This window comes from Benincasa hispida, chromosome 10, assembly GCF_027475165.1.
Source record: "Benincasa hispida cultivar pf3 chromosome 10, pf3_genome.v1.1, whole genome shotgun sequence".
Lineage (NCBI taxonomy): Eukaryota > Viridiplantae > Streptophyta > Magnoliopsida > Cucurbitales > Cucurbitaceae > Benincasa > Benincasa hispida.
The window spans coordinates 26,915,887-26,929,845 of NC_143487.1; the positions used below are offsets into that span (position 1 = coordinate 26,915,887).

General features: G+C 30.1%; 1 protein-coding gene across 1 annotated transcript; it reads right to left on the reverse strand.

Annotated features, from left to right (window-relative positions):
* Positions 1 to 704: 704 nt before the first annotated feature.
* Positions 705 to 8,746, reverse strand: LOC120088314 (putative flavin-containing monooxygenase 1). Its single transcript, XM_039045528.2, has 5 exons — positions 8,075 to 8,746; positions 3,529 to 3,769; positions 3,258 to 3,433; positions 2,823 to 3,178; positions 705 to 1,310 (listed from the first exon to the last, which is right to left on the reverse strand). Exons 1-5 carry the CDS (start codon positions 8,516 to 8,518, stop codon positions 968 to 970), a joined length of 1,560 nt encoding a protein of 519 aa, XP_038901456.1. The 5' UTR covers positions 8,519 to 8,746; the 3' UTR covers positions 705 to 967.
* Positions 8,747 to 13,959: the final 5,213 nt, after the last annotated feature.

The window sequence follows — 13,959 nt, forward strand, 5'->3', positions numbered from 1 at the left end:
TTATTTTTATTTATTTATTATCGTTTAGGTTGTTTGGCGTCCAACACAAGTTAAACAGTGTCATGACAACATCCAAAGGTCACTTTTAGATTCTTAAGTCGGTGAGCAAAAATAATCTAGTCTCAAAAGAACTCAATAAAAATATCAACCATAAGTAATCTAGTCTCAAAATGGACAAAGCAATCATATGAATTGATCATAAAACTTTATCAAATTCCAAAATCTTATTAAGGGGTTAAAAGCACGATTTTAGTCTCTATATTTTGAAATTTGTAGAATCTTAATCCATATACTTTCAAATGTCTAATTTTAATCTCAGTATTTTCAATATATCTAAAATTTAGTATTTATTACTAATTTATTATTTATTTTTTTAAAAAAATTTATTATCCTTAGCGTTTTCATAATAAAAATCCTAAACATATTCATGAAAACTATAATTATTATTTAAATAATTTAAATAAAAATTAATTTCAAGATATTTTTTTAGGGAGCATTCTTCTCATTCTTGATGAGGAGCGTCAAGAATAGTCATCGTGGCTGTTTACTTGTTATGTTCTTGTCTAAAAAAATTCAAGGACTTAATATAAAATTTGTTAAAAGTATAAGGACAAGTTAAATATTTAAAAATATGTGGCCTAAAATTGAACGAGCACCAAAATACACGGATCGAAATAGTATTTTAACCTAATTAAATTCACATATTCACATTCCAACCAACATACTTTATAACTTAGAACTAAAATAGCAATCATGTACTAATCAAGTTTATTCCATGAACACAAGGGATAAAATAGAAATAACATAGAATATCTTATTTAGTGATTATTCTCACTAATTTACATAAGTGGAGAGGAAAAAGAAAACAGGTTGAAAAGCCATAAGAACAGGAGGAAGGTGTTCAAATAGCTTTGCAATGCAGCTGTGATAGGCAAATAGGCCAGAGTTTTTTTTTCTCCCCCACTTTTCAAGGTGAGGCATAGTCTGAAGGGCCATAAGGCAAACACAAGTCAGCAAAGAAGCCCTTTTTCCTCCTAGGGTTCCACCCCATGTCTTTGCAGAGCTGATCATTGTACCAAATATGCAAAATGGCAATGGAAGCTCGCTTGTAGAAAGGCCCCGCGTAAAGCTTCAAACTCTTCTCCCAGTTGGCTATGTCCTTCTCCATCTCCTTGATGCTCGGTAGCTTGAATGTGCCGTCCATAAACTCCGCCAACCATCGACACCGTATCTCTGAGGTGTATAAGTTTGAAGCGCTTTCTGAAAATCCAATCACAGCTAGCTGTGGGATTCTAGGGTGAATGCATTGCCTGGACAGATGAGACGAAATTGAAACATGCAATATCATTAGAACTCAATGTTTACCGAAGGAGAATTAAATGAGATGCTGGTATTGTTTTTTAAAATGTTTGTAAGATATTAAATCCTAGGTAAGACGAAACTCTAACATGATAAGATCATAAAATAGGAGTTGAATCATAATTTGATCAGTGCCTTCCTGTACATTTGTACATTGCAAATGCTATGTGATTTTTCAATTTGCAATCCTCGATCATGAACTCATTGAAGAAACTGGAAGTTCTAAGTTATACATAGTGTTTGATGACCAGAAAATGCTCTAAATCTAGAGTAGAAGGAAATGTAGATAAAAATGCTTATGAGATCATCTCCATTGCGTATTATCTGTCATAATTTTTTATTAACTAGAAGATAATGATGAATGCGAAACTTGGAGTATATGTGGAAAATGTTAGTTATATATTAGTAAGGAAATAATGGTAATTCGCTAGAGGTAGTTTGGGTTATATAGGGGTGTTAGAGATCTTAGAAAAGAATGGATCATTTTAGTGTGATGGTCCATCATGGGACTTGGGAGAGAGATAGTCTTCTCAAAAGACTATTGCTATAATTCTCTTGATATTGCAATATATTTATATCACTTTGTGTTGCTTTTGTTCCTGGTATTAGGTATCCTAACAATAAACCGGTACAAGTAATCATTTGGATTCAATGGTGAAGTCCTATAATGTCATTTCCTCCTTAGTTACTATTAAGCTTAGTAATCAACAAGAGACATGTAAATAATGAAAGACCTAGAGGGAACGGATTTTGAGTTTAAGCCATGGAGGCCAACCTACTTATTTAGTATACTAAGAGTTACCTTAACAATCAAATATAATAAAGTCAAATAGTTATCTCATGAGAATAGTTGAGGTGCGTGTAAACTGACTCAACTATTCATAAATATTAAAAAAAAACGAATTATAATATCATGATGAAAACCTATTATTATGGAATGAATATTTAATCAAGATGAGCCATTTCGTAATCCAAGTTAAATGGGGCCATAAACTTGTATTAGGAATGGACAAAATGAAATGGATACCCATCAACTCGAATCTGAATGATGAGAAGCTAATGTAAATCCTATATAAAATAATCAATTCATCGTTTTCAATGCACAGACATATTTTCAGTCCATTTCTCCCCTATTTGACAGATAAATTTCGACAGCAGGAAGGTTGTTCATAAACTGATTGTAAATATTACAGTTTAGATACAATGACATACGGATGGATTCAAGTTGGTCTCCTTTGTTATGATGAATCTACCCACGGAACTAAGATTTCATTTGCTCTAGAATGCAAACTTCTTTGTTTTATTTTAGTTCTGTAATCTAAACTAGTCTCTATCAATGTTAACCTTTCAGTTTCAGCAGGAAAACCAAATTTAACCTTTAAACTAAAAAAAATTCAAGAAAATTTCCACAGCAATACAATAGTTGAAGGGTTTAGAGATTTTAGGAAGATCGAAAGGCTAACCTGTACATGGGAACTGCTAAATCGTGAAACGTCATGTAATCTCGAAACGTACAGGAAGCAAATATCTCTTTAAGCTTTTGATCACCTTTGAATCCAGTAGCCAAAATGACCAAATCTGAGCGAATCGGTTCGGTCTCTCCTTCGATCATGATCCCCTCTTCACAAAACCTGAAACCCTGTGATTTCTTAAGGATAATGCTTCCATCCTCCACTTTGTCGTAGAAATTCTCAGGCATTATTGCAAATAAACACGAGCTGATATCCTGCAGAAAGCTTTGGGTCGGAATCATCCCGTATTTGGCCAATCCTAGCTTCTTCGTAAGGTAGGTTTCCACGATCTTAGAGAACAACCATCTCTGTAAAAACAAAATCCTAAAACTTCAAATCAGACAGAAGACAGAAAGGAAAATAGAGAGACAGAAAGAAGATAATTACAATTGGGGAAAGAAGGAGGGCGATGAGATAGAGAAGGAAACCCTCGCCAGGTTTGTGAATCAGAAGCTCGGAGAATCGATTCATGTAGAGAAAAGCCAGAGGGATCCCCCATGCATAATAATCAATAATGCTCCAGTGCTTGGTTCTGTGGAGCACCGTGCAGGGTTTCTTTGGGCCTAGAAATTGGAGAAACGAAGAAGAAGAAGAAGAAGAAGAAATTGAGAGATCAGAGAAAGAGGAATAATTGAGAAATATTGAAAGGGGAAATTACCATTGGCGTTGGCGCATTCCATGGCGAGGTCGATACCGGATTTCATGAAACCGACGATGGTGACTTGCTTGTCCTTGATGAGATTCGAAGCAGTGTCGAAATCCATGGCGGAAAATTCCAAAGAATGAAGAACTTTACCGGCTTTGAAAGCTTCGGGGCCTCCATTGGGAGGGTATTCAGGGATGTTTGGAACGTCGCTGAATCTGCCGATGCAGAGTACTACGAAATCTACCACCACCTCCTGCAAATTCCCGCCATTGTTGTGACTTGTGAGCTCTATAACGTTTGGTTTTTAGTTTCACAATGGCACTAAAATACTATTTTGGCGTTAGATTGATCAAATAATAATAATAATAATAATAATATAATTTAAATCTTGGTCCTATTATCTTCGAGAAATTTGTACATCTAACCCAAAAATTGATCTAAAATGTCAAATGACCTGAATTTTTTTAAAAAACCAAATGATCACATCATATTCAAGTATAAACACACACACATGCAAAAGTCCAACTCTCTCGGTGACAATTAATCAACGAACATCTATCGAACAATCTACAAACATCTACCGTAGAGCCACACACCACTGCAAAATGGGTTTTCTTCCCCTCTCTCACTTGCACTTCTCTCTCTCGATCTCACTCTCAGTCTCTCTCTTACTAAAGAATGGAATGGAGAAATATCGTTGATTTCGACGAGATGTGGGTATAAAATGGAGGAGGGTCGTCAATTTTGGTTCGATTGGAGGAGGTTCGTCGATTTTGACCAGATCTTGCTAAAGAATGAACGGATGACAATCATCGAAACCATGGAACGAAGGTCGTGCTCGGTCGTTGAGCAAGCAAAAGGGTGAAAATTCACCAAAGAAGAAGAAAATTGCATCGGAGCTGAAGAAGAAAAGGCAATCACGCCATAGAAATAAGAAAGAGAAAATGAAAGGACAAATTTGTAACTTCACTCATCCGTGACATCAACAGAGTCATTTGGCATTTTTTTTTTCCCAAAAATGCGATCAGTCGACATTTTGAGCCTAATTTTTGGGTTATCCATACACAATTTCCATTATCTTACTTTATTTTTAAATTTTGAAAACAATCCTATTAATAATGGGTTATTATCTTAAATGGTTGTTGAAAATATTTTCAAATACAATAAAATGTTACTATTATTAGTAATAGACATGATAACCATTTATCAGTGTTAGTAATAAATATTTATAGACTTCTATGAATCTATAATAATAATAAAAGATGACATTTTGCTATACTTATAAATAAGTTGGCTCATTTTCTTATATTTGACAATAACCCAATTTTAATTGATACTTTTTTTAAAAAAATCTTAAAATAAATATAATTTAAATCCTAAACTGTGATTAGTTACATTATATTTGGATAAATATCGTATAAGACTTAATTAGTATAAATATAACATTATAGAAGTTTAGTTTACATATATTTAAGAATATAAAATTTAAAAATTTAATTGAAACAGTTATAATTCTCTCATGATATTTTCTGAACTAAATTTAAAGAGTTCGGAATTTTTTCAAGAATCAGTTTACTGCACAAAAAAATAAATATAACCCAATAAAACATTAAATTTGATTTGAATTATTAATTAGTGTTGTTTTATTTTAGAAAAAAAAGATATTTGAGCTTTAAATTGATAAAACATAATTTAAAATCTTTGTTATATCTTACTTCAATATAGCTCAACTTACCGTATCTTTTAGTGCTTAAGAAAGTCTATAGTTTGAATCCCTTCTGTACCAAAAAGAATACATATCAAATCATGCAAAAACAAGCCTAAACTCAACAATAATTAGCCTTCTTAAGATTTGAAGTTTGATAACTCATTCTCGCAATTGCATTATATTAAATAAAAGTGATAAAAATTCCTGTTGATTTGTTTTATCTATTCAAAAATTTCTACACATTTGTTTTATCGATAGATTTTATTATATTTACACTTCTTTAAGAATATTGCTATACATTTAATTATTTACGTTAACTAAGTATCTATAATTTTTTAACAATGATACTATACATCTAATTATATAGGTACATATTTAAGGTCAATTGAAATATACTCATTTTAGGCCATTATAAACTTATTAATTAATAATAATGACAATAAATTAAAAAAAAAAAAAAAAAAAGGTCCCACCACCAATAGTTCTTGTACAAAACAAAGTTTTACTATTAATAGATTCTTTAGACACAATCAATTAAAAAGAAAAGGATAAAATTATTGGATAAAAAACAAAAAAGAAAAAGACAAAATATATCAAATTGATCTTAAACTTGTTAGATCTTTTAAATTTAGACACTAAATTTTTTTTTAAAATTATCAAATTAAACCTTAAACTTAAATAAGAGTTAAAAGTTTACCCTCAATTTAATTTTTACTAATTCATCCACTAATTTATTTTACGTGTAGAAATTTTTTTAACTTATTAATTTCAACAAAACAAAGTTTGACACAAAAATAATTTAGACTGCTACACAAGTTAACCATTGAATAACTTTATCAAAATTCATAAACTTCAACATAGATTCAAGGCTAATATCATTTTTCTTAAAGTTTCATCAATTTCATATTCTACTTACGTTTCATAATTAATTGAACACGAGAAAAAAATTTGTTAAAAACAATATTTAGAGAAAAACTTTCACTTTCTAAAAATTGAAGTGCAAGTAAAAACTAATAAATTTAGGATCAAGATTATTTTTCTCTTTCAAAACATCCTAAAATATCTCTATATAATTGATTAATTTTCGTACTTCTGGACAAAAAAAAAGAGGCTCAATTATTAAAAAGAAACAAAAGAAAAACGGAAACAACAATAATAACAACGTTATCATAATGGGCCAAGTTAAAATTACTACCACAGATTTTTTGCGGCAAATTATTATTATTATTATTATTATTATGACGTAAAATATCTTTTTTTTTCTTATTTTCTTATTTATTTATTATGTTACTGTAAAGTATAATTGTAATCAAACGCAGTGATAAAGACAAAGTTGATAAGATTTGGTCAGGATTTGGACTCCCAAACGGTCAAATAGTTTTTGTTTCTTTTACAAAATAAAGCAGTAAACATCACACATCTATGGTGTATCAACTTTTCATTTTCAGCTAAACTAAGCTTATTAGCTAAATTGCCACAAATAGACAATTGTTTTATTAGGAAAAAACTTTCATCTCTCAATAACTTATCCCATTAAAGGTAAATTCAGCACTACTTTAGATTCACTCTTAAATTCATAAACAAAGTATTTTTAAAATGTAAAATAATATTTTTAGATACTCATAAACTCAATCTTAACAGATGTTTAAACATTCAAGATTACAATCAGTGTGTAGGTTTTTACTTTTGTAATATTTTTTGGTTTTTAAAAAACGTGTAATAGATTAATTAACTTTCTAATTTCATGTTCAATAAGTCAATAAGCTCTAACATAAATCTCTAGACTGGGAGACTTTATATTAGAAATTTATTGAGATTTAAATTTTGTGTAAAATAGATCATTGATCTATTCAATTCTTTTTTAATTTACAAATTTATTGAATTTAAATTGAGTGACACATGATTCAATTTAAATAGGTATAATATTCAATAAGTTTATAAATAGGTCATAAATGAGTGTGGGTGGGGAAATAATTTTGCTAAATAGGTTGTTGAGGTATTCAATATTTTTCAAAATGCACAAATTTATTTAACAAAAATTAAAAATTTAGTGATATATTAGACAAAAAATTAAAATTTAAATACTTTTGGATATATGTTAAAGTGTAATAACTATTAGATATAATTAAAACATCAACTAATAATTCAAAAGGTTAAAAGTTGTATAACATATTTTGAAAGTTAAAAAGTAGGTTAAAAACATCTACGTTTAATTCAAGTGAAAAAATAGGGAAAAAAAAACTTTTTTGCACGCAAGACCACGTGACATTTTTTTTAATATTACATTTTTTTTCTATAGAAATCAATCAAGTATCTGAGCAATCTATCAATTGTTCTTGTGATCTCAAATGTATATAATCGTACAAATTGTATTTATTATATAATTTTGATTTGTAGTCTAATTTCTATCACTATTTTTTATATAAATTTTAAGGTTCAATTTCAATACTAATATAGATTTTATAATTAAAAGTTTAGAGTATTACCTATAGTCGGAAAGATTTTTAAATTAAAAAATAGTCAAATTCAATCTATTTATTATTCTAAAAAATTATCATGCGATAATTGTGTATTTTTTTAAAAAAATAATTGATAGAAAAATGGAGAATTTTTAAATATAGAAAAATAAATTAAAATATTTATAAAATATATCAAAATTGAAAATTATTAATAATAGATGTTGATAGACAATAATAAACTAATATCTAATAATAAATATATATATATTTTTTTTTTCAGTTTTTTCATTTGAAATAATTTCTAAAAAGGAAAGTATGTGATTAAGGAAAGGAACGGAGAGAGAGGATTTTTATTATGCGGAGGCAGTGAGAAAGGAAATGGTAAACTCACCTCGACCGGAACATTAGTTCGAGCATCAACGATATTGAGCCTCCATTTACGCCCTTCAGCGAAAGCGTCGCCGGAGCCGCCCCAAAAACTCCAACCTTCAATCTCCTCATCAGAGCAGCCTTCACAATCGATACTAAGAACTCTGGAGTTTAATCTGATATGCTTCAACAATCCGAAATGTTCAGCGTAAGATCTGAGGTAATCGAGAACTTGATTATATCTCGGAAATGCTTCAGTCACAGATTTCGGCCAAGGGTAATCGGAGAACTGGAACATGTCTTTCCGCGTCTGCAGCGCCGTCGTCTGGAGCGTCTCGGTCCAAACGCCGCCAATGTCGCCTCTGGCCTCGAACACAATCGGAGTAAATCCTTTGGATAAAGTGAATTTGCAGGCAGCTAATCCGCTTATTCCGGCTCCGATTATCGCCACTTTTTTCGATTCCATCGTCTCCGATTTCCCCTGAAAATCGCTGAAACCGGTGTTTTTCTTCTCTGAAAACAAAATTAGGTTAAAGAGTAATAAAAGCGGCAACTTAATCCCAAATTTGTGGTCTGTTTCTTGAGGGCTTCTCGGTTGCTGAATGAACCGTGCAATTGTGGTGCAGAACACCGACTGAATAAATAAACGATGGAAAATTAAAAAAATCCACGAAACCAAAATATCATTTATATAAATATAAAATGGTTAGATATATTAGTTTATTTAAAAATTATAAAATATTTATAAATTTATTTAAATTTATTTTTTGAATTTTTGATGTAATATTCATCAAAATTGAAATTTTACCAATATTTCTATTGAAATTTCCGTAAAATTAAGACTTTGATATTGCTGCCAATATTGATATTTTAAATATTGTATATAAGTATGAAAATCATTTTTTCAGTTATGAGTTTTGAAGATAGTTGAATTTTAATCTTTCTATACTTTCAATAAATCTTAAACTTAGTTTAGAGAGTTAGTTTATATTGAAATTAGTTAAATTATAATAATAATTTTTTATAAAGGAAAATATAATATACAAATATATGTTTTTTAAATTGATAGTAAATATGTTAATTGATAACAAATCTTTTTATAAAATATCAAACAATAAGCCAACCGTCAAAACTGAATTTAAGAGTTATTTGAAAGTATATAGATTAAAATTAAAAAAAATTCAAATTATAAGTATCACAACGGTATTTTAAGCTATATAAGATGAATCTTTTTCTATTTTATAAAAGAAGTTAGATTAAAATTTTAAGGAACGAGTAGTTTTTATCTAATTAATCTTCAAATTTATAGAGCATAATAAATTTAGAATATTTCAATTTTAGGTTTAATAAAATCATATGTTTATTTATTTTTGTATAATATATTTTTGGATTAAAATATTTGAATAAGTTTCAAATATTGTAAGAAAGTTTAAGAATAAAATCGATACAAATTATAAGAAAGTTTAAGAATAAAATTGTTACAAATTGATTAAGGGTCCATTTGGATTGATTTAAGAAAAAACAAATTCATTTTTATTTAAATATTTTTAACAAAATTATTAAAAATACATTTCAAAAGCTATTTTGAATGATTACCGAACACTCAAATTTTTTTCCAAAATAACTTATTTTTTAAATTAAATACCAACACTCTAAATTTGTCAATTAGCATTAGAAAAATCCGTAGAATTTTGATTATAAAGCTTCATATCTGAAAATGGAAATACCTATGGACTTCAAATTATTTTTCGCTTTTTCTTCTTTTTTGGATTGTTTTCTACAAATGATAATTTTATAATTTTCATTATGTCGCTTCTCTAGTTAGTATTCTTTTACAATTTAATCTCCATGGTAACATTTTGCTAAGTATTAGTTTCTTTTTCTTGAAAAAGAAGTATTGTTTATATAAATGTGAAAAAGACATGACGTGTATAGGTGATTATTTAAGCAGTTACAATTACATGCATATGTGGGTGTTGAAGGAGAAATTTTGGACCAATCACAAATTGCCACATCATTTACTAAATTAATGACCAAATTCCAAATCATCGGACCAATTAGGAGTGAACATGTGTTTTGAATAGAAGTTGAAGACAAAGTCCAATGACACCACGTGGTTTCATCATGACCGTCGAATCATATAAGATTAATTTGGCTCAATTTATACTATTATTTGGGTTAAAATTCAACTTTGCTAAAAAAAAATAGATTGAATTTAACCCAAATGTCAAATCAGACCCAAATCCAATTAATTGGGTCTAAAGGCCAGACCCATGGACCAACCAAGCCCAAACCCATGGGCTAACCAGGTTCAAGTCCATGGAGCCCATCAGAGAGCCCTATAGATAGAGATACTCTTCTCATTTCAAAAGGTGAACAATTTCGCATTCCATAGAGCTTAGAGGGAATTCTCTACAATCAGAAGATTCTTTGACTCCTGAAGCTGAGCACACTTGATGACTAAAAGTCCTTTGAAAATACAAGCATTCTGAAGGCTAAAGTCCTTTGAAAATACAAACATTCTGAACACTCTTGAATATTGAAGTCATTTGAAGATACAAGTATTCTTCCAATACTCGAAACTCAAGAACATCCACACGCCCCGTTTCTATACATCAACGTACATATTCAGTCGAGAGAGAATTAGAGGATCAAGCACTATCAAACTACATCGCATCAAATTAACATCAACATCAACTCCAAGTTCAACTCCATGAAACAAGTTTCCCCAGAAGCCTCTTGCGAACACTAATCCTCCAAGAAGATCAACAAGGCCAACCAAGCCCAAAGGCCGATCGTCCAAAAAGATCAACAAGCCCAAAGGCTGATTGTCCAAGAAGATATCAAGCCCAAAGGTCGATCGTCTAAGAAGATCAACAAGCCCAAAGGTCCATCGTCCAAGAAAATCAACAAGCCTAAAGGCCAATCGTCCAAGAAGATATCAAGCCCAAAGGTCGATCGTCTAAGAAGATCAACAAGCCCAAAGGCCCATCGTCCAAGAAAATCATCAAGCCTAAAGGCCGATCATCCAAGAAGATAAAACAAGCCCAAAGGCCGAGATCAACTAGCTTAAATACTATAATTTATTTTAAAAGCATCAAAATATTATGTATTAGAGATTGCACCCACTTTCTACAAAATTAATACAAATACAAAGTTCAAGTTCTACAAAATAAATTTCTCTTGAAATCTCGTGCGAACAATGAGTATAAAAACCTATGTGATTAGGTGATTATTTATGCATTTACAATAACGTGAGTATGTGGATATATAAAAACAACGTGTGTATGTGGATATAAAAAAACAACGTGAATAAATGATTATTTAAGCATTTATAATGAAATGGATATGTGGCCATAAAAAAAAACTACGTGAATAGGTGATGATTTAGGCAATAAAATTACGTGGGTATGTGGATAAAAAAAATACATGCATATGTGTTTGATAATCATTTCGTTTTTTATTTTTTATTTTAAAAATCAAGCCTATATTCTTTCTATTTCTTATGATAATCTACATTTTTATCAAATACAATGATTGAATTCTTAGCCAAATTCTAAAAACAAAAAAAAAAAAAAACTTTTTAAAAGCTATTTTTTAAATTTTGGTTTGGTTTATTAAACTATTGGTAAAATGTAAATAATTAAGGACGAAATTTAGAGGTGAAAGTAGTGACTATATACTTAATTTAAAAAAATAAAAAACCAAACGACTAGTTGCATAAATAATAGTCAGAACCAAAAAAGTAAAAAATGTAGAATAAGGATATGCATATTAGGGATATGACACAAAATTAGTGCCAAATATCACTAATATCAGTTATCGATGATAGGAATATAAGTAAATGACTAAAAAACCCACATCAACCCACCATTTCACGTTTCTTCTTCCGATTTTCTCAAATTAAAAATTATAACTGATAAAAACTATCGGTAACGACTATTAGTTGTTATCACTGATAGCTACTATGGTGATAACTTTCAATTTGAGAAATATTAATACAACCTTAAAATAGTAACATTTGAAATATCACCTTTCAATTTGCTATCAATTTTCAATGGCTATCATTGATATACTTTGATCAATTGGAATCAAATTTAAAATATTAACACCTAAGGTTATCGGTTCAATGATAGACTTTTATGAGTAGTTATCAACTTTTGAAAGGAAACTATCATCTTTCTAAGATAACATTCAAAGCTATAAGTGATAGAAGTCTATTAATAGTATAAGTTACTATCTCTAATATTTACCTAAGTCATATCAAATATCATTAATTCATTCATTTCATTGATATATACTTAAGTCATATCACTGATATAGATAGTTATGACTATCATTGATAGTTTCAATCGGTGGCTATCACTGATAACTTTTAGCAGTGACTATCAATGATAGACTTTCATAAAATGGAATTGACTTTTATATCATTGACATCATCGATATATAGATATTACCTATGTTTTATTACTGATATCACCGATATTACTTATATCACAGTTATCAATTATAGCTTCTGTCAATGATAACACACTATCAGAGATAACTTCTGTCATTCCGTTTTACTATCAAATAACATGTTATCAATATTATTGATAGCTTCTATCACTGATAACATGTCATTTGTAATGACCTGACTCCCTAGGACTCGAGGTAGGCCGTTACTATACATATGCATGCATAGAATTTAAAATGACACATTTTCATAACGAAATAAATGCTAGATAAATAAAGTTAAATAAAGGATTTTCATTAAAATTAAATAAAAAGAAAAGTCAAATAACAGGGTACCCATAAATCGTAATTAGAAATTAATGAGTCTAGAAAATTGTAAAAGATTGGAAATGAATACTAAACAGTAAGTTCAAACATCAAGACTGAAGGTTGAAAAACATGAAAGAAATCTAAACATCATGAGCGAAAGTATAAAACTTGTCCCAGTGGCTTGATCATGGATTTCGCTTGTCATTCGCCGGTGTGTCCCTACCTTTACCAGAAACATGTACTCAGTAAGTAACCCCACTACCAGAGTTAGCATAAACATTTATGTCCAATAAATGCAACATGAACTGAAACTCTCTACTAGTGGGACTTGAAGATTTCCCTTACATGGCTCACTCTTTTTTCCTTTCCCCTAGAGTGCACCTCTTACGTATACACCATGTTCTCTCTATGAATGTAGGGTCGTGTACCTCTTTCGTACACATAGTTATGCATACATCTCTTTCGTATATACATAACCTATTGGATATGTATCTCTTACGTACACATGGTTATGCATACATGTCTTTCGTATACACATAACCCACTGAGTGTGTATATAACGACCCGACCCCCTAGGACTTAGGTAAGACCGTTACTAAAATAAATGCATGCACAGAATTTAAAAACGACGCTTAGTTATTTGAAATAAATGCTAATTAAATAAGAGAAGTTCAAAAGATGTTTATTAAATGCAATTGTTAAAACAGTTAATAGGGTACCCAAAATTCTTAAAGGCTAATCAAAGACATATAAAAGAAATAATCCTTAGTAATAAATTATAAACAGTAAAACCAAATAACATATTTCAAAATGCGGAAGTGAAAAGGTCTAGTCCCAGTGATACGATCACGAATTCCGCTACACCATCGCCGGTACATCTTTACCTTTTCCTGAAACATCAACATAAGAAAGAATGAGTATGAAATACTCAGTAAGTAGCTCCACGACTGAGGTCAGGCTAGGCATCTATGTCCTCTAGATACCCGCATATGGCACATAAATACATGAAATAGACAAGAGACTAAGTCCTATCCTATTGTAGTTAAGTATGCCCACAAAACTAGTGAATCCCGGAGGAAACACAAAACTGGTGAATCCTGAAGGAAACACAAAACTGGTGAATCCCGGAGGAAACACAAAACT

Coding starts and splice junctions, on each gene's coding strand:
- LOC120088314 (XM_039045528.2), bottom strand. CDS start 8,518: ATGGAATCGAAAAAAGTGGCGATAATCGGAGCCGGAATAAGCGGATTA. Junction 3,770..8,074: donor GAACTAATGTTCCGGTCGAG/GTGAGTTTACCA, acceptor GGGAATTTGCAG/GAGGTGGTGGTAGATTTCGT. Junction 3,434..3,528: donor GGAATGCGCCAACGCCAATG/GTAATTTCCCCT, acceptor TCCAATTTCTAG/GCCCAAAGAAACCCTGCACG.